This window comes from Macaca mulatta, chromosome 19 (assembly GCF_049350105.2).
Source record: "Macaca mulatta isolate MMU2019108-1 chromosome 19, T2T-MMU8v2.0, whole genome shotgun sequence".
Classification (NCBI taxonomy): Eukaryota; Metazoa; Chordata; class Mammalia; order Primates; family Cercopithecidae; genus Macaca; species Macaca mulatta.
In genome coordinates this window covers 10,623,841-10,648,473 of record NC_133424.1, presented here as the reverse complement: position 1 = coordinate 10,648,473, position 24,633 = coordinate 10,623,841, and the positions used below count along the sequence as shown (strand labels likewise).

Genomic DNA, 24,633 nt, shown 5'->3' with positions numbered 1-24,633 from the left:
CCAATTTTTTCCCTCTTATTCCCCGTCTCCATCTATGCCCCACCCGTCTTGTCCTGGCACTGACCCCTCCTCCAACTTCCAATTTCAGACTCTGCCTCAGTTTCCCTGTTGACTCTTGAGTTTTTAGGGAGGGAGCATTCATCATTTCTCTTCTCTGCTACCAGGCCTTCCTCCTACTCCTCTCCCTCAACCATTCATCCCCCTCCCACCTGCAAAGTGGGAAATGTCCCCTGGAGGGTGAAATTTACAAACACGTGACGGGCACCCCTCCCCCACCTCCGCGACCCGCTCCCGGAATGGCCTGGGGGTTGGGGGGCGCTGCCAAGTCCTGTCCTCAGGTCCCCTCGCTGGTGCTGGCTCCCCCACTTCCCCGTCCCCCACCCCCCCACCCGACCCTGCTCGAGCTGCGCCCGAAGACGAGCTGGGGGCGGGGCGGGGGGCGGAGCCCGCAACAAAGACTCGGAGCAAGCGAGGGGGCGGGGGTGGGGCGGAATCCCAGCCGCCGGCGAGGCGGGGGAGGCGGCGGCGCAGGGTCGCCCCGGCCGGGCGGGCGGGGTCGCGCCTGGTGGCGGTCCCCGCGCCGAGACGCCGCTAGGGCGGGCGGGGGTCGGGACGCCGGGCTGGGGGCGCGTCATGTGGCCGCTCACGGTCCCGCCGCCGCTGCTGCTGCTGCTGTGCTCAGGCCTGGCCGGACAGGTAGGGGCCCGGCGGGCAGGTGCGGGCGCGGGTGGCTCCGGGAGAGGAGGGGGGCACGGAAGGTTCTTGCAGAAACGGTGTTGGGAGGCTCCACAAGCCCCCCCAGCTGCAGGGCGGCGAGGGACGGGGGTCGCACAGCGGGGGAGGGGCCGGGACGTGCACTCTCTGGCTTGGGAGAGGACAAGGGGGGCTTCAAATCCAGCCTCAGGTTGGGCTGGTTTGGGGGTGGCATCTTTGGGGTTCTCAACCCCTCCACGGCCTCGAGCCCCCACCCCGCCATCTCGCGGGAGCTGAGTGGGGTTGGGAGGGAAACTTCAGGGGGCTTTGGACGGGGACAGTTGCTTACCCTTGACTTCCTCTTCGGGGCCGAGATGCCCAGTTTCTGAAGCCCCCCACTCCTCGCCTGCAGCCCCCAGTGTGGGGCAGGGGGCGGGACTCACGTGAGAGTGACTGACGGGGACGCGTGTGAAATGCTTTGGGGGTGCAGGGTAAACGTGTGTGTCTTTGTGTCGTGGTTGGGTGTGACCGGGGGGAGTTTGTGTGTGTGGCGGTTGGGGGGCTTGTCCAAGTAGTGCCTGAGTTGGGGTGTGATCGGTATGTGAGAGAGTCTGTGTGTGACCGTGTCCTCATTACTGGCTCCGGATGACTGGGTGTTGTACAATACGTGTGTGGCCAGGTGTGTGGCCGTGTGAGAGCCTTGGAGTCAGCGTGTGCTATTCTGTACCTTTGGGTAAATCATTCTAAAAGGGTGTGTGTGTGTGTGCGCGCGCGCGCGCGCGCAAGCGCTGTGTGTGCAAACGTGTCCATCCATGCACGTGTGTGTGTCTTGGTGCCTTGCTCACAACCGCACACGCCATTCATGCCCTTATAGAAGCATCTCCCTCCCCCTGGCACCCTTCTCTTGGGCAGGCTCAGGGAGCCTTGCAGAATGTGGGGCGTCCACGCTCTCTTTTGCTATTGGAAAGCCCCCTTCTCCTCCTCCATCTTGGGGGTGAGAGCACCCCCAAGTTCTCAGCTCTGTAGGAGTTCACAGGGAAGCTGGGATCAAAAATAATAAAGTAGTCATTATAATAACAGTGAGCATTCATTACGTGCTAATTTGAGGGGTGCTGTTTCAATCACACAGCACAGACTAAGGCATTTAACCCCCTCTGCCTCTTGTCTACTAGGGCATGGTATTGTTACCTTCATTTTATAGATGGGGAAACTGAGGCACAGAAAAGTTAAATCACTTGCTCAAGCTCGAGAGTGACAGAGGTGGGACTGAGCCGAGGCAGTCTGGCTCCTGAGCCCACACGATTACCCTCTTGTTAAATAATCCGCTCCATGGGTGTGGACAGCGTCCGTGAAGACATTGCTAGGGGGAGGTTTTTAGGTAGATAGGCAGGGGAGAAACAATCTGGGCACATTCCCCTTCCTCATCAAGAAAAGAATCAGACCCTTGTACTCACCCCGAGGGGGGTGTTGGGAGGAATGGAGGTTAGACTCCAGATAGAAGGATTTCTAGGCCACGAGGAGAGGTTGTGGGGTCCCCTCCCTCGCTCCTCCATTTCCCCACGCATCTAAGCACCCACGCGCTGGGTGGAATAGGGATTGTGCCCAGCGCCAGGCATCAGGCCACACACAGTAGGTACTCAATGGATGTGTGAGCCGGAGAGAAGCAAAGAGACACACCTGGGAGAGATAAAAGACCAAAAGAGGCACACACTTGAGAAACCGCTGGAAAAAAAATGAACCAGGAATCAAGTTGAATTATCCTTGGAGCCACCCCCTGTGGCTTCTCCTCCACCCCCTGCTAGGGAGACCCTAGATTTTCTGTCTTCTCACCAAGATTGGCTAGGGTGCCAGAGTTTGCTGCCAGAGTTGCAATTGGAGGGTGAATCCTACAGCCCCCGGGGCTGGGAGGGAGTTGCTTTGGGGGCGGGACTAACGAGGTCAGTGGAGGCGGGGCTAAAGGACAATGGAGGCGTGGCCAAATGAGGTAATCCGTTAGGGCGGGGCTGGTGGAATCCTGCCGTGGGCTGCAGTGCCTCCAGGCGGCCACTGCGGGAACTACATAGTCGTAAAACAGTCTAGGCAGCCCGTACACCCCCTTGGCGTTGGCTCACCCAGCCTGGCAACCCAGGGAAGGGAGGGGTCTGCAGAGAGGATGCTCTACCTGCTCCTAGCTCCCTCCATCACTTTCCGAAGACTTCTTCCCTGTTCCTGATGGACCCGGGGTCCTTCCTAGAAATCATTGGTTAATCCATTCCGCGAACAGATTATGCACTGGGGATACAGCCACCAACTGAGTCATCAAATCCCTGCTCTCCTGGAGTTGACCTAGTAGAGGAGACAGAAAAGAACCGAGTAACCCATGTAATACAGTGTCGGCAACTAAATATACATATGATACAATGCAAGTAGCATGAAGAATAACAGATAAAGTATAGAAGATTAGAGTGGAGCTGGGTGCAGTGGTTCACACCTGTAATCCCAGCACTTTGAGAGGCTGAGGCAAGTGGATCGCCTGAGGTCAGGAGTTCGAGACCAGCCTGGCCAACATAGTGAAACCCTGTCTCTACTAAAAATATAAAAAATTAGCTGGGCGTGGTGGCGGGCACCTGTAATCCCAGCTACTCGGGAGGCTGAGGCAGGAGAATTGCTTGAACCTGGCAGGCGGAGGTTGCAGTGAGCCAAGGTCATGTCACTGCACTCCAGCCTGGGCAACAGAACAAGACTCTGTCTTAAAGCAAAAAAAAAAAAAAAAAAAAAAAAACAGAAAAAGATTACAGGGTGGAGGCTATTTGAGCCAGTGTGGTGAGGGAAGGTGTCTCTAAATAGGTGGCATTTCAGGTGACATCTGAAGAAGGTGAGAGAAGGAGCCTTGTGGGTGTCTGGGGGAAGAGCATTCAAGGTGGGAGGAACAGAAGGTGCAAAAGCCCTGGGGTAAGAACAAGCTTGGTGAGTTTCAGAAGCAGTGTGGACACTGGTGTGGCTGGAGAGGAGTGAGTAATGGGGACGTTGGTGGGGAGATGAGGCCAGGGAAGCCAGACCACTTAGGAACTTGTAAACTGTGGGCGGAAGTTTGGATTTGACCCAGAGAGCAGGAGAACAGGAAAGCAGAGCCTTTCAGAGGCATTGTCCATTCATTCAGGATCTATCCACAATGTTCTGGGTTCTGGCCTGGGAGTGACTACCAGAGAGCTTGATAGTTCTGAGCTCCACTATTTTCCCTGTGGAAAAGATGCCTTGCTGATTCCTGATCCCTCCCTAAGATCTAGCTACATCGTTGGCACTGTCTGGGTTTGGGACCAACTCTTTCCTGGGGCTTCCAGAGGATGGGGAGAAGGAATAATTCAGTTTAGATCACATGCCTCAGGGACTTCACACTTGCCGCTCCATCTCCCTGTGACACTGTTCCCCCTGGTAGCTATTTATCTCTGATGTCTGCTTAAATGTCACCTCCTCCAAGAGGCCCACCCTGAACAGCTAGGTGAAATAGCCCCCTGCTGCCACTCTCTGAGTGCTTACTCCGTGTTCTTTTTCTATTTATTTATTTTATTTTATTTTTTTGAGATTGAGTCTTGCTCTGTTGCCTGGGCTGAAGTGCAGTGGCGCGATCTCGGCTCACTGCAACCTTTGCCTCATGGGTTCAAGTGATTCTTGTGCCTCAACCTCCCGAGTAGCTGGGACTACAGGCACATGCCACCTGACGCCCGGCCAGTTTTCTTTGTATTTTTAGTAGAGACAGGGTTTCACCATGTTGGCCAAGCTGGTCTTGAACTCCTGACCTTAGGTGATCTGCCATCCAAAGTGCTGGGATTATAGATGTGAGCCCGGCCATGTTTTCCTTTACAGCTCTTGTTTCCACATTTCTATGATTCTTCTATTCATTCATTGTCTATTTCCCCACTACAGCGGCAGTTTATCAGGGTTCAGCCAGCTTTGTTGTTTCTCCAGTGTCTAGAACAGAGCCTGACACACACCCCCTTACACACACAGAGTGTCTTTCTTTCTCAAGACACAGGATTCTTGTATCAAGAGAGTGTCAGGGGAACACTCGCTCCTGGATGAAAGGCACCGAGAAACCCATTCTTTGGGCCAGGTGTGATGGCTGACACCTGTGATCCCAGCATTTTGGGAGACCAAAGCCAGAGGGTCTCTTGAGGCCAGGAATTTGAGACCAGCCTGGGCAATACAGCAAGATCCCATCTCTACAATAACTTTTTCTTTTTTTTATTTTTGAGATGGAGTCTTGTTCTGTCACCCAGGCTGGAGTACAGTGGTGTGATGATCTCAGCTCCGTGCAACCTCTGCCTCCCAGGCTCAAGAGATTCTTGTGCCTCAGCCTCCCGAATAGCTGGGACCACAGGGGTGTGCCACCATGCCCAGTTAATTTTTGTATTTTTAGTAGAGATGGGTTTTCACCATGTTGGCCAGGCTGGTCTCAAATTCCTGACCTCTTGATTTGTCTGCCTCGGCCTCCCAATCTGCTGGGATAACAGGCGTGAGCCACCGTGCCTGGCCTTTACAGTAACTTTTTAAAAAATTGGCCAGGCTTGTAGTTCTACTTAGGGGCCAGGGTGTGAGGATCACTTCAGCCCGGGAGTTCAAGGCTGCAGTGAGCTATTATTGCACCACTGCACTCCAGCTTGGGCGACAGATTGACCCTGTTTCCACAAAAAAGAAAGAAAGAACACCCATCTTCTTTACCTGTGCCTGAAATTCCACCCTGATAGGGCACTGCTATTTAGGGGTAGGACGATGTTCTCCTGGGGCTCCTTTAGAGTATGTAAATGTCCCAGTGGAGGGAAGTAAAAGGAAATTGAAAGACTCTTGAGTTAGTGTAGGGAAGCGCCCCTTTGGGGCTGGATTTAAGATTATGGAGCTTGGGCGACATCTAGTGGTTGAATGAGGTTTGTGCAGAGACTGTGTGCGTCTGTGTGACTGGTGGGTGAATGTGTGTGATTTTACACCTGTGCCTGTGCATGTGCGTATGTGGGATGGAGGTGCCCAGGTCAGGGTAAAACAGGTGAGATACTCGCCGCAGGTGCAAACATTTTAAAAAGTTGTTGATGATGATGATGATGATGATTTGAGACGGAGTCTTGCTGTGTTGGCCAGACTGGAGTGCAATGGCGCGATTTCGGCTCACTGCAACCTCCGCCTTCCGGGTTCAAGCGATTCTCCTGCTCAGCCTCTTGAGTAGCTGGGATTACAGGCGCGCATCACCACACCCAGCTAATTTTTTTTTTTTTGTATTTTTAGTAGAGACAGAGTTTCACCACATTGCCCACACTGGTCTCGAGCTCCAGACCTCGGACGATCCGCCCGGCTTGGCCTCCCAAAGTGCTGTGATTACAGGCGTGAGCCACAGTGCTGGGCCTATTGCTAAGACGGAGTCTTGTTCTGTCACCCATGCTGGAGTACAGTGGTGCAGTCATAGCTCACTGAAGCCTCTAACTCCTGGGCCCAAGTGATCCTTCTGCCTCAGCCTCCTGAGTAGCTAGGGTGACAGGTACATGGTATAGTGTTCAGCTATAGTGCAAAATTTAAGGGGATGGCCCTAAAAAAATAAAAACCAGTAACCAAGATAAATGATATTTTAATGGAACATTTTAAGAAAATCTAAATTAATGCAAGAAAAATCTACGATGAACAAAAACAAATTTTTAATTAACTATGGGCTCCACCTCTGCACTTGCATAACTTACCTCACTCTAATTTTGGCCCCGTAGGCAGGTGTCTGTGGTGTCATGCATGTATGTATATGTTTGGTGGTTGTGTGCAGGTTCAGGGACCATGAGCACAGGGACATGCTTGTATCATCATCACACCAGTGACTGCATCCTTGTAGGCCAACCATATGTTTTGTGTGGATTTCTTTTTTTCTTTCTTTTTTTTTTTTGAGATGGAGTTTCACTCTGTTGCCCAGGCTGGAGTGCAATGGCGCAATCTCGGCTCACCGCAAACTCCGCCTCCTGGGTTCAAGCGATTCTCCTGCCTCAGCCTCCCAAGTAGCTGGGATTACAGGCATGTGCCACCACATCTGGCTAATTTTGTATTTTTAGTAGAGACGGGGATTTCTCCATGTTGGTCAGGCTGGTCTCGAACTCCTGACCTCAGGTGATCTGCCCGCCTCGGCCTCCCAAAATGCTGGAATTACAGGCGTGAGCCACCGCGCCTGGCCTAGTATGGTTGGGTTTCTGATGAGCCCAGTGGCTGGTGTGGGCAATGACTTTTTAGCCCCAGGATTCAGTGTCAGTGCCTGGGAGGCAGTAATGTGCTGTTTTCATTTGTTCCTACACTCATGTATTCATTTATTTTATTTTTTTATTTTATTTTGAGACGGGGTCTCACTCTGTTGCTCAGGCTGGAGTGAAGTGGCGCAATCTCGGCTCACTGCAACCTCCGCCTCCCGAGTTCAAGCTGTTCTCCCACCTCAGCCTCCCGAGTAGCTGGGACCACAGGTGCACGCCACCATGCCCAGCTAATTTTTGTATTTTTAGTAGAGACAGGGTTTCACTATATTGTTCAGGCTGGTCTCAAACTCCTGACCTCAGGTGATCCACCTGCCTTAGCCTTCCAAAGTGCTGGGATTACAGGCGTGAGCCACCGTGCCCGGCCCATGTATTGATTTAGAGGGCATTCATTGACAGCCTTCTGTATCTCAAGCATTATACTATGCAGTAAGCACTAGGTGGTAGTTTGTGCTCTCAAGGAGTGGAGTAGAAGATTTAACTTCTGGAGGAGTTGAGCCTGGCTGTGTTGGGAAAAAGTTGTCATAACAGGAACACTTTATTCCCACATCTAGGGAACTCTTGTCTGAGAACATTAACATGTCTTCACTGCCAAGGTGGAAGCCCATTCTGTCTCTTTTTCTCTTTTTGAGATGGGGTCTTGCCATGGTGCCCAGGGTGGCCTCGAATTCCTGGGCTTAAGCAATTCTCCTGCCTCAGCCTCCCAAGTAGTTGGGATTACAGGTGCACACCACCTCAGTGTGTCTTGCGACTTCATCCATCCAGAGCGTAGCCACAAACCAAGAAGTAACCAGGAAAGAGCAGAGAGTAGGGAGAGGAGATTCCATGAAGACTATATACAAAAGTTTACTATCTTTCTCTCTCTCTCTCTCTCTTTTTTTTTTTTTAGACAGAGTCTCACTCTATCGCCCAGTCCGGAGTGCAGTGGCACGATCTCATCTCACTGCAACCTCCACCTCTTGGGTTCAAGCAATTCTCATGCCTCAGCCACCCAAGTAGCTGGGACTATAAGTGTGCACCACCACGCCTGGCCAGTTTTTATATTTTTAATAGAGACAGTGTTTTGCCATGTTGCCCAGGCTGGTCTTGAACTCCTGGCCTCAAGTGATCCGCCCACCTTGGCCTCCCTAAGTGCTGGGATTACAGGCATGAGCCACCACGTCCAGCCTGGAAAAGGTTGTTCTTATTGCTCCTGGGGACCCAGTAGACTCTTGGTCCCTGTTTACTCTTACTTTATATGTAGTTCCAACAATCCTGGGCAGCTAGTACCTAGCCTTGCTTAATAGACGAGAAGACAGGTGTCATTGCACAAGATGAAAAAAAACCAAAAGGCAGAGCCGGTTCAGCCATCAAATGAAATGGTAAATAGCTTCTCACTTTTTAGGCTGTGAGAGTCCTGGTGAATCCCAAGAAAAATACATGTTGAGCACATGGTGAGCCAGGTTCTTTTTAAATTTTATTTATTTATTTTTTTTTTAAGAGGCAGGGTCTTGCTCTGTTGACCAGGCTAGACTGGAGTGGTGTGATGACAGCCCACTGTTGCCTCAACCTCCTTGGCCCGAGTGATCCTCCTACCTTAGCCTCTCAAATAGCTAGGACTACAGGTGTGTACCACTACATCCAGTTAATTTTTCTTTTTCTTTTTTTTTTTGTAGAGGTGGGGGTCTCACTATGTTGTCCAGGCTGGTCTTGAACTCTTGGCCTCAAGTGATCCTCTTGCCTCAGCCTCCCAAGGTGCTGGGATTAATACTGCTGTGATCATGGGTGTACCAATATCTCTTTGAGACACTGAGTGTACGTACTCAGCAGTGGCGTGGCTGGGCCAGGCACAGCAGCTCACACCTGTGATCCCAGCAATTGGGAGGCTGAGGTGGGTGGATTGCTTGAGCCCAGGAGTTTGAGACCAACCTCAACAACATGGTAAAACACTGTCTCTACAACAAATACAAAAATTAGCTGTGCCTGTGGTCCCAGCTACTCGGGAGGCTGAGGTGGGAGGATCACTTGAGCCCGGGAGGTCAAGGCTGCAGTGAGCCATGATTGTACCACTGCCTGGGTGACAGTGTAAGATCCTGTCTCAAAAAAAAAAAGGTATTGCTGGGTCAAAGGGTAACTACGTTTTAAGTTTTTGAAGAACTACAATAATGTTTTCTACGGCGGCTGCACCATTTTACGTTCCCACAAAGGGTTCTTATTTTTCCACTTCCTCGCTAACACTTGTTGTTTTTGTCGAAAGCCTCTGACCACATTGTTTTTGTCAACTGAACAATATATAACTTTTTTCTTTTGTTGTGTTTTGCTTAGACAGGGTCTCACTCTGTCCCCTTGGCTAGAGTGCAGTGGTGTGATCTCGGCTCACTGCAGCCTCCGCCTTCCGGACTCAGGCCATTCTCCCGCCTCAGCCTCCCAACACCTCTGTAGCTGGGATTATGCACCGCCATGCCTGGCTGATTTTTTTGTAGAGCTGGGATTTCACCATGTTGCCCAGGCTGGTCTCCAACTCCTGGGCTCAAATGATCTGCCTGCCTCAGCTTCCCAAAGTGCTGGGATTACAGGCATGAGCCATGGCACCCAGCCATAATTTTTTTTTTTTTTTTTTTTTTGAGACGGAGTCTTGCTCTGTCACCCAGGCTGGAGTGCAGTGGCCAGATCTCGGCTCACTGCAAGCTCTGCCTCCCGGGTTCACGCCATTCTCCTGCCTCAGCCTCCCGAGTAGCTGGGACTACAGGCACCCGCCACCTCGCCCGGCTAGTTTTTTTGTAATTTTTAGTAGAGACGGGGTTTCACCGTGTTAGCCAGGATGGTCTCGATCTCCTGACCTCGTGATCCGCCCGTCTCGGCCTCCCAAAGTGCTGGGATTACAGGCTTGAGCCACCGCGCCCAGCCCCCAGCCATAATTTTGTTTTATGTGTGTTTCTGTTTTAGAATATCATATATATATATCAGATATATATATACACACACACATATATATATCACATATATATGTATTTTTTGATTCATTAGCATTGAACTCCCGGCCAATAGCACTACATCTGATGCCTGAATGAAGCTTCTCTAACACATGTCTTTTCTCCGTGAGACACATCACAGCCTTCTTGCACTCAGAAACACTAGGCTACACTTCAGCACGGTGCGTGGGGGCCACTGAAGATAGCGAAGTCACCAACAAACAGCACAAAAATATGAAAAGCTTAGCACTAAATGGATCATAAAAAAGACACTTGCATGTAGTATCAGAACTGGAGGAAGAAAGCAGTGTGTCTCCTTATTAGAACCTCAACAGGGTTGGGTGACTGAGTATGTTGTCAGGCCAGGAGCAATGGCTCACGCCTATAATCCCAGTGCTTTGGGTGGCCAAGGCGGAAGGATGGCTTCAGCCCAGCAGTTCAAGACCAGCCTGGGCAACAGAGTGAAACCTCCGTTTCAAAAAAAAAAAATTATTTATTTATTATTTATTTATTTATTTATTTTTGTAGAGACGGGGCTGTCGCTCTGTTGCCCAGGCTGAAATACAGTGGCGCGATCTCGGCTCACTGCAACCTCCACCTCCTGGGTTCAAGTGATTCTTGTGCCTCAGCCTCCCGAGTAGCTGGGATTACAGGCACACACCACCAAACCTGGCTAATTTCTGTATTTTTAGTAGAGATGGGATTTTGACATGTTGGCCAGGTTGGTCTCGAACTCCTGACCTCAGGTGATCCACCTGCCTCGGCCTCCTAAAGTGCTGGAATTACAGACGTGAGGCACCATGCCTGGCTCTGCAAAAAAATTTTTTTTAATTAGCTAAGCGTGGTGCTGCATGCCTGAAGTCCCAGCTACTTGGCAGGACTGCTTGACCCCAGGAGGTAAAGGTCACAGTGAGCTATGATCCCACCACTGAACTCCCCTTCCTTCCTTCCTTCCTTCCTTCCTTCCTTCCTTCCTTCCTTCCTTCCTTCCTTCCTTCTTCTTTCTTTCTCTCTCTTCTCTCTCCTTCCTTCTTTTTCTCTTTCTTTCTTGCTTTCTTTCTCTCTTTCTTTCCTTTCTTTCTTTCCTCTTTCTTTTCCTTCCTTTCTTTCTTTTCTTTTTTTCTTTCTTCTCTCTTTCTTTCTTCTCTTTCCTTTCTTTCCTTCCTTCCTTCCTTCCCTCCCACCTTTCCTTCCTTCCTTCCTTCCTTCCTTTCTTCCTTCCTTCCTTCTCTTTCTTTTTTTCTTTCAGACAGAGTCTCACTCTGTCACCCAGGCTGGAGTGCAGCGGCGCGATCTTGGCTCACTGCAAGCTCTGCCTCCTGGGTTCACGCCATTCTCCTGCCTCAGCCTCCCCAGCAGCTGGGACTACAGGCACCCGCCAACACGCCCAGCTAATTTTTTTGTATTTTTAGTAGAGACAGGGTTTCACTGTGTTAGCCAGGATAGTCTTGATCTCCTGACAAAGTGATCCACCTGCCTCAGCCTCCCAAAGTGCTGGGATTATAGGCGTGAGTTACCGTGCCCAGTCTCTCTCTCTCTCTCTTTCTCTCTCCCTTTCTCACTTTCTTTCTTCCTTTCTTCCTTTCTTTGTTTTTCTTTCTTTATCTCTTTCTTTCTTTTCTTTCTTTTTTTCCTGAGACAGTCTCACTCTGTCGCCCAGGCTGGAGTGCAGTGGCAATGATCTTGGCTCACAGCAACCTCTGCCTCCTGGGTTCAAGCAATTCTTGTGCATCAGCTTCCCAAGCATCTGGGATTACAGGTGTGCACCCACCATACCTGGCTAATTTTTGTATTTTTAGTAGAGACAGGATTTCACCATGTTGGCCAGGCTGGTATCAAACTCCTGACCTCAAGTGATCTGCCGGCCTCAGCCTCCCAAAATGCTGGGATTACAGGCGTGAGCCGCCGCACCCGGCTACTCCACCCTGTTTCTAAATAAGAAAAATAATATTATCACTGTGCATGTCCACAAATGACTACAAATGCCCCAGCGAGTATTGATCTTAGAGTATAAACAAATTGCAACAAGTAGGCGAATTTGCCTATCTGGAATTTTTGAATCATGAAGCTCAACTGTATATACGTAGGAGTGGAATTGCTGAGCCATGGGGAGAAACTGCTGTACAGTCTTCCAAAGTTGCAGAGACTCTTCCAAAAAGTCAACAACGTACTCTTCCACCAGTAGTGTATGAAGTGTTCCAGTTGCTCCATATCTTCCCCAACACTTGGTATTGTCTTTTTGTTTTTTTTTTTGAGATGGAGTCTCGCCCAGGCTGGAGTGCAGTGGTGCGATCTCGGCTCACTGCAAGCTCCACCTCCTGGGTTCACACCATTCTCCTGCCTCAGCCTCCACAGTAGCTGGGACTGCAGGCGCCCACCACCACGCCCGGCTAGTTTTTTAAAATTTTTTTAGTAGAGACAGGGTTTCACCGTGTTAGCCAGGATGGTCTCGATCTCCTGACCTCTTGATCCGCCCGCCTTGGCCTCCCAAAGTGCTGGGATTACAGGCGTGAGCCACCATGCCCACCCTCTTTTTTTTTTCTTTTCTTTCTTTTTTTTTTTTTTTGAGACAGGGTCTCACTCTGTCACCCAGGCTGGAGTGCAGTGGCACAGTCTCTGCTCACTGCAGCCTCAACCTCCTAGACTCAAGCAATCCTCCCACCTCAGCCTCCCAAGTAGCTAGAACCACAAGCATGCACCACCACGCCTGGCTAATTTTTTTGTAGAGATGGGGTTTTGCCCTGTTGCCCAGGCTAATCTGGAACCCCTGAGCTCAAGTAATCCACCCACCTTGGGCTCCCAAAGTACTGGGATTACAGGTATGAGCCACTGTGCCTGAACTTTTTTTAATTTTAGACATTCTGATGGGTGCCAGATAGTATTGCATTGTGGGTTTATTTATAAATTTATTTTTGTTTTTTTGAGTCAGGGTCTGGTTATGTTGCCTAGGCAGGTCTCCAACTCCTGGGCTCAAGTGATCCTCCCACCTCCGCTTCCCAAAGTGCTGGGAACATTGTGGGTTTAATTTACATTTCCTGATGATGAATGATGTGCCTGCTGATGAATTAAGTGCCTTTCCATATGTTTATTGACAACTTGGATATCCACTTTCGTGAAATGTCTAAGTCTTTTGCCCACTTCTCTGTTCAGATGTCTGGCTTTTCTTACTGATTTGTAGGAATATGTGTGTGTGTGTGTGTGTGTGTGTGTGTGTGTGTGTGTGTGTGAGTGTACCCAGATTTTACATAGATACATATACATATTTTACATAAGTGTAAAATCAGGATATGAGATTTTTGTTGGACATAATGATTGCAAATATCTTCTCCTCTGTAGCTTTTCTTTTCATTCTCTTAGTGGTGTCTTTTAATCAATAGAAGTCCTTAATTTCATTTCATTTCTCTCTCTTTTTTTTTTTTTTTTTGAGACAGGGTCTCGCTCTGTTGCCCAGGCTGGAGTGCAGTGGTGGAATTATGGCTCACTGCAGCCTCGATCTCCTGGGCTCAAGTCATCCTCCCACCTCAGCCTGCCGAGTTGCTGGAGCTACAGGTGCACACCACCACACCCAGCTAATTTTTGTAGTTTTTGTAGAGATGGAGTTTCACCATGTTGCCCAGGCTGGTCTCAAATTCCTGGGCTCAAGCCATCCTCCCGCCCTGGCCTCCCAAAGTGCTATTACAGGTGTGAACCACTGCACTCAGCCAGGATTTCTTAATCTTAATGTAGTTCAAATCTTTTTTTCTTTCATGGCTAGTGCTTGTTAGTGTTCTATTTTAAAAATCTTTGCCTAGCTGGGTGCAGTGGCTCATGCCTGTCATCCCAGCATTTTGAAAAGCTGAGGCAAGGGGATCGCTTGAGCCAGGAGTTTGAGACCAGCTTAGGCAAGACCCCACTTCTACCAAAAATAATAATTAAAAAAAATAACCAAGCATGGTGGCATGTAACTGTAGTCCCAGCTATTCGGAAGTTTGAGGTAGGAGGATCGTTTGAGTCAGGGAGGTCGAGGCTGCAGTGAAGTGTGATGACGTGACTGCACTCCAGCCTGGGTGACAGGGCAGGCAAAATCGTGTTTCAAAACAACAACAACAAAAGGAAATTATAATTCTGTCTGTTGCATAGGGGTATTCTGAGGGTTAAATGAGTTATTACAGGTACTTTGCTGCAAATGGTGTCTGGAACATGATAGTACTAAGTAAACCTCAGCAATTATTGATATTTTTATTAATATTGATATTAATTTTTTACCCAGAAATTTCAAGGGAAAAAAAAACTTTTTTTTTTTTTTTTTTTTTTTGAGACAGAGTCTCACTCTGTTGCCCAGGCTGGAGTACAGTAGTGTGATCTCTGCTCACAGCAACCTCTGCCTCCCAGGTTCAAATAACTTTCCTGCTTCAGCCCCCCAAGTAGCTGGGATTGCAGGTCTGTGCCACCATGCCCAACTAATTTTTTTTTTTTTTTTTGTATTTTTAGTAGAGATGGAGTTTCGCCATGTTGGTCAGGCTGGTCTCGAACTTCTGACCTCAAATGATCTGCCCACCTCAGCCTTCCAAAGTGCTGGGATTATTGCATGAGCCTGGCCCCAGAAGAAATATTTTTTTCAGTGGCTCACCAGCATGATATTCACAGTGATGATGATGGGGAAGAGTTGACACTTTCTTGAGATATTTCTGCATCAGGATTAGCTGGCTGTGGTGCTGGTTTGGATAGAGGAGGAGGGATGGAGAAGGAGGGGTAAAAAGTAAACAGTCTCTCATTTCTGACCATGGGTACATCATTGCCAGGACCAGGGTGATGCAAGCAAGGAAGCTTGGGCTCAAAATTTAAGGAGACACTTATTCTCATGTTAGTACAGTGCAGGGCACCTCAAAGAGGGAGCTTGCAGGCAAAGTTTAAAAATGCCTCCCCCTTTTGTATAGGCAGGGTCTTGCTGTGTTGCCCAGTCTGCAGTGCAGAGGTGCCATCATAGCTCACTGCAGCCTCAAAAACTTGGGCTTAAGTGATCCTCCCACCTCAGCCTCCCAAGTAGCTGGTACTACAGGGACATGCCCAGCTACTTAAAATTTTTTTGCGGGGAGGAGGGGCCAGGTGGTGTGGCTTACGTCTGTAATCCTAGCACTTTGGGAGGCTGAGGTGGGCAGACCACCTGAGGTCAGGAGTTCGAGACCAGCTGGCCAACATGGTGAAACCCCATCTCTACTAAAAAAACAAAAATACAAAAATTAGCTGGGCATGGTGGCATGCCCCTGTGATCCCAGCTACTCAGGAGGCTGAGGCAGGAGAATCACTTGAAACCTGGACGCAGAGGTTGCGGTGAGCCAAGATCTCGCCACTGCACTCCAGCCTGGGTGATAGAGCAAGACTCCGTCTCAAAAAAAAAAAAAAAAAAAAAAAAAAAATTGGCAGGGGGCCAGGTGTGGTGGCTCATGCCTGTAATCCCAGCACTTTGGGAGGCCAAGGCATGAGAATCACCTGAGATCAGGAGTTTGAGACCAGCCTGGCCAACATAGACCAGCCTGGCAACATCTACTAAAAATACAAAAATTGGCCAGGTGTCATGGCGCACATCTATAATCCCAGCCACTCGGGAGGCTGAGGCAAGGGAATCACTTGAACCGGGAGGGGAAGGTTGCAGTGAGCCCAGATCGGGCCACTGCACTCCAGCCTGAGCGACAGAGTGAGACTCTGTCTCAAAAAAATAAATAAATAGGAAGAAACGAGGTCTCACTACATTGCCCAGGCTGGTCTCCAACTCCTGGCTTCAAACAATTCTCCCGCTTCAGCCTCCCAAGGTGCTGGGATTACAGGCGTGAGCCACGGCGCCTGGTGGATCTTCCCTTTTCAGCAGTTTTATGGAGGTGTAATTTACAGACAGGTGTAAAATTCACCTGTGTAAGCACGCCATTCAATGACTTTTCGTAAATTTTACAGAATTGTGCAGCCATCACCCTGATCCAATTATAGGACATTTTCATCACCCCCAAAACAGCCCCCGTGCCCATTTGCATTCCATCTCCACTGCCACCCCCAGTTCCAGGCAATCTCTCGTCTACTTTCTGTCTGTATTGATTTGCTCTCCCTGGACATTTTGTATAAATAGAATCATAAACTATGTGGCCTTTTGCCTCTGTCTCCTTTTACTTAGCAAAATGTTTTTGAGGATCATCCACATTGTAACATATATCAGGAGCGTGTTCCTTTTTATGGCGGAATGGCATTCCGTTGTATGGATGTACCGCAATTTGTTTATTTCCTCACCAGTTGATGGGTATTTGGATTGTTTCACTCATTATAACCAATGCTGCTATGAATATTCATGTGTAGGTCTTTTCATGGACATATGCTTTGGTTTCTCTTGGGTAGATGGAATTGTTGGGTCTTTAAAAAGACTTCTAGGGTCTGGTGTGGTGGCTCACGCCTATGATCCCAGCATTTTGGGAGGTTGAGGCAGGTGGATTGCCTGAGCCCAAGAGTTTGAGACCAGCCCAGGCAACATAGTGAGACCCTATCTCTACAGAAAACTTAAAAAATTAGCTGGGCACGGTGGTGTGCCTCTGTAGTCTCACCTATTCAGGAGGCAGAGGTGGGAGGATCACTTGAGCCCAGGAATTTGAGGTTACAGTGAACTATGATTGCACCACTGCACTCCAGCCTGGGCAACAGAGTGCCCAGACCCTCGCCTTAAAAAAAAAAAAAAAAATAGGCTGGGCGCGGTGGCTCAAGCCTGTAATCCCAGCACTTTGGGAGGCTGAGACGGGTGGATCACGAGGTCAGGAGATCGAGACTATCCTGGCCTACACGGTGAAACCCCGTCTCTACTAAAAAATACAAAAAACTAGCTGGGCGAGATGGCGGGCGCCTGTAGTCCCAGCTACTCAGGAGGCTGAGGCAGGAGAATGGCGTGAACCCAGGAGGCAGAGCTTGCAGTGAGCTGAGATCCGGTCACTGCACTCCAGCCTGGGCGACAGAGCGAGACTCCGTCTCAAAAAAAAAAAAAAAAAGATAAAAGAACCACAGTGGATGGGTGTGGTGGCTCATGCCTGTAATCCCAGCACTTTGGGAGGCCGAGGCGGGTGGCTCTCTAGAGGTCAGGAGTTCAAAACCAGCCTGGCCAACATGGTGAAACCCCATCTCTACTAAAAATAGAAAAATTAGCCGGGCATGGTGGCATGCACCTGTAAACCCAGCTACTCGGGAGGCTGAGGCACGAGAATTACTTGAACCCGGGAGATGGAGGTTGCAGTGAGCAGAGATTTCGCCATTGCATTCCAACCTGAGCAAGAGAGTGAGACTCCGTCTCAAAACAAAACAAAACAAAAAAGAACTAAAGTAGGGTAAGTGGCAGAGAGTGGTGGGGGGCTCAGATTGTAGATGAGGTGGCCAGGGAAGGTCCTTTGGAGAAGATCACCATATCACTGAGGGTCTTGTTAGGGAAACAAACCACTCTGTGTGTTTCAGAGAGGGGGAATTTAATACAGAGAATCGGTTAAGTGGGAGAAGAAAGAGTTGAGAAGCCACATGGGATGATGAGGAAATCCGGAATAAGCTACAGCAGAACACTACTGGAGGGACATGGCACAGAGGGGATGTGATGAGGAAGGGACCCTTGGGTAGGAACTGGGACTATGGAGGAGGCGTAGCCACTGCTGGAAAACACCGTTCACCCCAAGCGGACACAGGAGAGAAACACGTTGGCTTCTCCCTTCCTCTCCAAGCTCCCATCTCCCTCCAGTGCCTCCCATTGGATAAACCGAACAGGAAGCCAGTATGCAATGGAATCTGGGAAATGTAGTTTTCTTGGGGGAAGGGCAGGGCATGGCTCTGACCCACACAATGACAGAGCAGAGATATAAATTAAATAAAGGACTGGGAATGGTGGCTCGCATCCATAGTCCCAGCTACTTGGGAGGCTGAGGCCGGAGGATAGCTTAAGCCTAGGAGTTAGAGGCTGCAGTGAGCTATGATCGAACCACTGCACTCCAGCCTGGGTGACAGAGCAAGACCCTGCCTCTAAAAAATACATTAATTAAGTAAAGGAACAAGTCATGTGGGGCATCGTTGGTAACAGTGTTTTGTGTAGAGGGAACAGGAAGTTCAAAGGTCCTGAGGTAGCAGTGTCCCAGATGCAGCCAAAACTTTGAGAGTGGGTGTGATGGTCCAGGCAGAATGAGAGTGGCAGGGAACCCAGACAAAGCCCTGAAAGATACAGAGTTTTTGGGAGTAGCAGGAGACAGCGACGGCACAGCCAGAGAGGTGGGCGCAGAACTAGGAAGTGATACCGTGTCTCTGAAGTCAAGGGAAAAAGGAGTTTCAAGAAGGTGATGGTGCATGGAGACTGACTGACTGTGAGAATGACCTAAGGAGGACTGGCATGAGGGTACGGACCTGGCAAATTGGCACCTTCGGTAAGAGGAGTTTTGGAAATGCTGGGGAGGTGGGAGGCGAGGAATTAAATGCAAGAAGTGCAAACTTGAGCACAGACCACTCCTTGAAGAAGCTTGGATGCGCTGAACTAAGGCAGTTTCCCACAGCACCCATGGCCAGAGAGTGAGAAAGTTGGGTTGGGTTCCAAATTGTCTAAGCCAGGAGGCCTGGAGCCCAGTTGGTCTTAGGATCTGAAATCAGACAGACCTGGTTTCAAAACCTGGGCCCCCACTTCCATGCTGGGTTCCCCTGATCTGGGTCCCTCTCCTTTCTGAGCTCAGTTTCCTTACCTGGAAATAGGAGTGTCGCTGTACTGTTCATGGATGTTGCAGCAACTGTTAACAATGCATCTGCAAAGTGTTTAGCACTCATCAATGAAAGCTTTAGAACAAGCTGGTAAGAACTCTTTTTTCTTTTTTTTTAGACAGGGTCTCACTCTGTCTGTCGCCCAGGCTGGAAGGCTGGAGTGCAGTGGCTCGATCTCCGCTCACTGCAACCTCCGCCTCCCGGGTTCAAGCAATTCTCCCGCCTCAACCTCCCAAGTAGCTGGGTTACAGGCGTGCACCACCATAGCCGGCTAATTTTTGTGTTTTTAGTAGAGACAGAGTTTTACCATGTTGACCAGGCTGGTCTCGAACTCCTGGCCTCAAGTGATCCATCCGCCTCGGCCTCCCAAAGTTCTGGGATTACAGGCATGAGCCACTGTGCCCGGCCTCAAATAATAACAACAATGGTAGCTACTATTTGAAAAACTTACCATGTCCCAGACACTTGTAAAGTATTTTACAAACATCATCATCCCTTATTCTCCCCCTGGCTCACTCCAACTATGCTGGCCTCCTTCCTGGTCCTGGAACACTCCTGCCCCAGGGCCTTTGCACTTGCTGTTCCTGTTGCCTGGAACTCTCTTCCCCCAGATATCCAAATGGTTCCCTTCCTCACTTTCTTTTTTCTTTTTTTTTTTTGAGATGGAGTCTCGCTCTGTCGCCCAGGCTGGAGTGCAGTGGCACGATCTCAGCTCACTGCAACCTCTGCCTCCTGGGTTCACACCATTCTCCTGCCTCAGCCTCCTGAGTAGCTGGGACTACAGGTGCCCGCCACCACGCCCGGCTAATTTTTTGTATTTTTAGTAAAGACAGGGTTTCACTGCATTAGCCAGGATGGTCTCTATCTTCTGACCTCGTGATCCGCCCGCCTTGGCCTCCCAAAGTGCTGGGATTACAGATGTGAGCCACCGGGCCAGCCCCCCTTTCCTCACTTTCTTCAGGTCTCTGCTTAAACGTCCCTTTCTCCAATCACCCTGTTTAAAGTTTACTTCCCCTTCCTCTTAATATCTTACGTACTTTACTTTTTCCCCTATTTCTTGACTGTCTCACCCCATAGAATATTCATCTTCACATCCAACCTGGAGGCTCACTCCTGGAATCCCAACACTTTGGGAGGCCAGGGTAGGAGGATCAATTGAGGCCAGGGTTTCGAGACCAGCCCGGGCAACATAGAGAGATGCCCATCTCTACCAAAAAAAAAAAAGAGAGAGAGAGAGAAAAGAATATTCAATTTCATACAGGCAGACATTTTTGTCTGTTGTTCACAGTACTTGGGACATAGTAGATGCTCAGTAAATTACCTGATTCTCAGGATGACCAAGCCCTTTACACGTGTTAGGTCTCCACCACCCACTTGGCAAATGGGGAAACTGAGGCAGAGAGAAACAGTCATCCCCGCAGGTCACACTTCCATCTCGGTGTTGTCCAGCTCAGAAAAAAAGACTGTTCAATACCCCCAGCCCCACTCCCCCCTCATCCTTAGCGCTTCTCCCCAGCCCGAGCCCTCAGCCCCAGGCCGTCGCCTGGAAAGGCCTGAGTCATCGCCGCCTCCAGACGGCGGCGGCCGCGGGCTGAGGGCGACGGCGGCGGCGGCGCGAGGTGACGCGGGGACGCCAGGAGGGGGCGTGAGTGCAGGCAAAACAGAGGAAATTAAAACCAGCCCGGCGCTCCTCTTCGCGGCCCCGCGGCCGCCGCCGCCGGCTGGTGCGTGGGCGGACGGGTGGGCGGCGAGGGCACTGCGCTTCCAGCTCCCCCGAGGGGGCGGGCCGGGAGCAGGTCCCCGGGGCCGCGAGAAAGGTCCGAAGCGTGAGTGCCCCGCCCCCACCCCAAGTTAAAGTTGCGAGTCTACACCTGCCCGAGACTCGCCTCCTAAAAGCTGCGTACTGGGTCTCCGCGGTCCCTGGGTAGGATGCTGCCCTTGGTTGTCGTAGGAACTCCTCCCGTGGCCGAAGTGACCCCAGCACCGCACCTGCACCCAAGCAATTGCGTCTGCTGGCCCTGGATCACGCCACCCTTGGGGCACGAAATGACCGAGGGATCCCTAGAGTGGTCTCAGTGCCCGGGAAGGAAGCCCCTTCCCGCAGCTAAAGGAGATTCTTGGTGACCCGATTCATGGGAGCGCACGAGCGTGTCGCCCCCCACGCCCCCCAATGCCCGCTCTCCAAGGTTTTAGGGAGCCAGGGTGGGTGTCTCAACAGTAAGTGGGTGGGGACTTGCGACTCCGGCCCCCTGCCCTCTTCGGGTGGCCGGGGTGGGCCGAGTGCGCCTTTACGCGCGGGGTCCCGCGGCTGGGGCTCGGAGAGGGGCTGCGCGCGGGAGGCGGTCCGGGAACACCGCCTAGGGGGAGCGGCGTGGGGGGGAATACCGCTGGGGGGCGGGGCTGGGGAATGACACCGCGGTGGGGGTGGGGCGCTTGGGGAATGCCACCAGGGGGAGATCCCCCGCCCCATGGAGCGGTCCCCGGCGGGGGGCGGGCGAGGCTGTTGGATGGGGAGGTGAGGGCAGTCTGGGCGCCCCCCGCCCCCCGCCGGGCTCCGGGCCGGAGCCGTGACGTCACGGCGGCTGGAAGTGCCCGGCGCGGAGGCGCTGGAGGGGGCGGGGGGCCGAGCCGGCGCTTTATAAGAGGAGCCCGCCAGGCGCGCCGAGCCGCAGCCCGCGTCCCCGAGCCCCCCCTCACCCCAGCCCGGAACCCCCCCACCCGCAGCTTGCGCTCGTGCCCCCTCCCCCACGCCCCCCGGGGCGCCTGGGTGTCGAGGGACAGAGCGCCCCGCGGTGGGCCAGAGAAGGGAAGCGCGGCGGGCGGCCGCGGGGCATGAGGCGGGGGCGCGATGTCGGTGCCGCTGCTCAAGATCGGGGCTGTGCTGAGCACCATGGCCATGGTCACCAACTGGATGTCGCAGACGCTGCCCTCGCTCGTGGGGCTCAACGGCACCGTGTCCCGTGCGGGCGCCTCCGAGAAAATCGTGAGTGGCTGCCGCGCGGGGGGCGCTCCCGGGGGGCGTGGTGCCCGCGCCACCGCCACTACCGCCGCCGCAGCCCCCGGGGGCCCCCACCTGTACCCCCCTACCCCCATGCTCCCCACGACCCTGCCCGGCGCGCCTGGGTAGGGGACGCCCTCTCGGGGTTCCAGGGTCGGACGTGGAGGCAGAAGGAGCCCCGGGGACCCGCAGCCATCTCCGCGCCATTTGGCATGGTTCTTGTTGTTATTATTGATTATTATTATTAGTGAGCAATGTCTGAGCGCCAACAGTGTACCGGGCTCGCTCCAGCCCCAGGGCGGAGGCGACAAGGGCTGCGGAATTGAGCGGAGTCCGGGCTGAGTGGGGTGCAGCGGGAGGACGGTGAGACTCGGGGGTTTAGAAAAACACTGTCTCTGAAAGAGGGGAGGATCCAGGGGTTTCCGAGTGTCTCCACCTTCAAGGTCTCTGCCTGGTTCCGTCTTGGCGTCTCTGAGTAGTTCTGTCTGGGTCTATTTCCCCTGCTTTGCGTCTCTGGGTCTCTTTCTATTAATATTTCTGTCTCTCCCTGTCTCTGTCTCTGGCTCTGTGGCGCTGTCTGAGAGTTTGTGTCTCTTTTTGTCTCTTTTTCTCTCCCCTGCACCCCTTCCTCCATTCTTGCCTCGCCATGTGCTGAATATTTATCCCCATAACTCACCCTCCCTGGGAGGTAGAAAAGGCGCAGACTGGGGCCGGAGCTGACACTGCCTCCAGGAACTCCGGGATTGCGCCTTCCCATCCCATCCCCCTTTGTGGCTTTATCCTCCAGCTTCCCTGCTACAGAGCTTCCCTGGATCGCTACAGAGCTTCCCTGGATCGGGGAAGGAGAGAACTCAGTGGGGTTCATAGTGGTGTCCTGGGGAGAGAGGGGAGGGGCTTCCTTCATTGCAAACTTCCCTGGGCCTCCTCCAGATGTGCCCCTCCCCTCCTATTCCTCTACCTCTGGTGGCCCCACACCTGTTCCATCTGTTTGGGGGCTTCTCCTAAATCGTCCCCCAAACCCAGGCTGCGATGCCTGGGGCTCCCTTTCTTTAGCCCCAGCTCTTCACCAACCCTCCCTTGCTTAGCCCCAAATGGTCATCATGCAGCTTCTTTCTCCTTGCTGGGGGCAAAGAAGATTTGCTCCCTAGGGTGGAAGGCAAGTGTGTGTGTGGTGGTGGTGGGGACACCTGAGAAGGCTTTATCCAGCCCCTGGTGGGGGTAGTATTGGGCTTGACACAGGTAAGAGCTTTCAGGCTAGATTAGACTTGGCAGCCAATGTGTGAGACGGTGTGTTTCTGTGTGTCTGTCACATCAAGTGCTTATTACTTGGGTATGTCCTGGTGTGTCTATATGTGTGTGTTTCCGTGTGTATATGGGGGGAATGGGAGTGGAGAAAGTTTATGTATACTGCTGACATGGGGTCTGGGTGTGTCTTCCTGTGTGTGAGGGTGCATCCCAGAATGAGTGTGGGTGTGTCCCTGAGTGACTGTGCTTGGATGTGGACATATCTGCAATTGCCTGTCCCCGACTATGGGTTTGCGTGTGTTACAAGATTGCGTGTGTGCATATGAGTTTGTTATACATGAGTATGACAGGCTTCTTGCCGTTGCCGTCTGAGAAGGGAGAGAGATGGTATCTCATTGAAATCAGAAGCCAAATTTCCCTCCACCACCATCGAAAGCATGTGAGTCTGTGTGCATGTGTTCTGTGCAGGTGTGTGTAAATGTGTGTATATGGTGTGTCTGCAGAATGCATACATAAGTATGCAAGAGCATGTCTATGAGTTATGATTTTGTGTATGCATACGTATCTGTGCAGACATGTGTGCAAGTATCTTTGTGTGCATATGTGTGGACAGTTATGTCTTTATAAATGTGTGCATATAAGTGCAAGTGTGTATTTATGAAAGTGTGCGTGTGTGCCTGCCTTGTACGCATATGGGTAGGATGCCCTGTGTGCTGTGTGTTTTCTGTAAGTGTGTGTGTGTGTGTGTGCCCAAACAGACCTGATCTCCACTCTGGCCCATTCGTAGCTAACAGCACCTTCATCCAATGCTTCCATGAATTCGCCTGCTGAAAGCCAATGGCCCTCCCATCCCTGGCACCACCCCATCCCTCAGTCTCATTATACTTTGTCAAAAGGGATCTGAGAAGTGAGATGTTAAGGTACTCAGGGTGAGGGCTGGGAGGGCACTGTGACATGAGGGTGTCCATCTTGGGAGTCTGATAGACCTATGTTGGAATCTAGATTTTGTCCCCAACTTGCTCTATGACTCTGGCCACTGCCTTTGTCACTCCAAGCTATTGTTTTCTCATCTATAAAATCGGAATGATGTCTTACCTCACAGAATTGTTGTAACAGAGATCTGCTATTCAAATTGCCAACCTTACACCCTTCCATATATCTCTTCGTACATCCATCCATCCCTGCTTCCATCCATCTATCCATCTTTTTTTTTTTTTTTTGAGATGGAGTCTTGCTCATTGCCCAGGCTGGAGTGCAATGGTGCGATCTCGGCTCACTGCAAGCTCTGCCTCCCGGGTTCACGCCATTCTCCTGTCTCGGCCTCCCGAGTAGCTGGGACTACAGGCGCCCGCCACCTCACCTGGCTAATTTTTTGTATTTTTAGCAGAGATGGGGTTTCACCGTGTTAGCCAGGATGGTCTCGATCTCCTGACCTCGTGATCCACCCGCCTCGGCCTCCCAAAGTGCTGGGATTACAGGCGTGAGCCACCGTGTCCGGCCTTTTTTTTTTTTTTTTTGAGACGGAGTCTCGCTCTGTTGCCCAGGCTGGAGTGCAGTGGTGCAATCTCGGCTCACTGCAAGCTCCACCTCCCAGGTTCACGCCATTCTCCTGCCTCAGCCTCCCGAGTAGCTGGGACTACAGGTGCCCGCCACCACGCCCGGCTAATTTTTTGTATTTTTAGTAGAGACAGGGTTTCACAGTGTTAGCCAAAAATAGATAGCCTATCCATCTATTTTTACGTCCATCCTTCCATCTGTCTTGCTATCCATCTCT

The 24,633-nt window shown here is 51.4% G+C and overlaps 1 protein-coding gene across 5 annotated transcripts in view; it reads left to right on the top strand.

Moving 5' to 3' along the window:
• Nucleotides 1-527: 527 nt before the first annotated feature.
• The window catches only part of OLFM2 (olfactomedin 2), an 85,313-nt gene continuing 61,207 nt past the window's right edge, over nucleotides 528-24,633 (top strand). For 3 of the 5 annotated variants that reach the window (XM_015122787.3, XM_015122786.3, XM_077976365.1), the window contains exon 1: nucleotides 21,250-21,599. In XM_015122787.3, coding sequence (XP_014978273.1) covers nucleotides 21,465-21,599 — 135 coding nt within the window. In that variant the 5' untranslated portion in view covers nucleotides 21,250-21,464. 5 annotated transcript variants of the gene reach the window in all.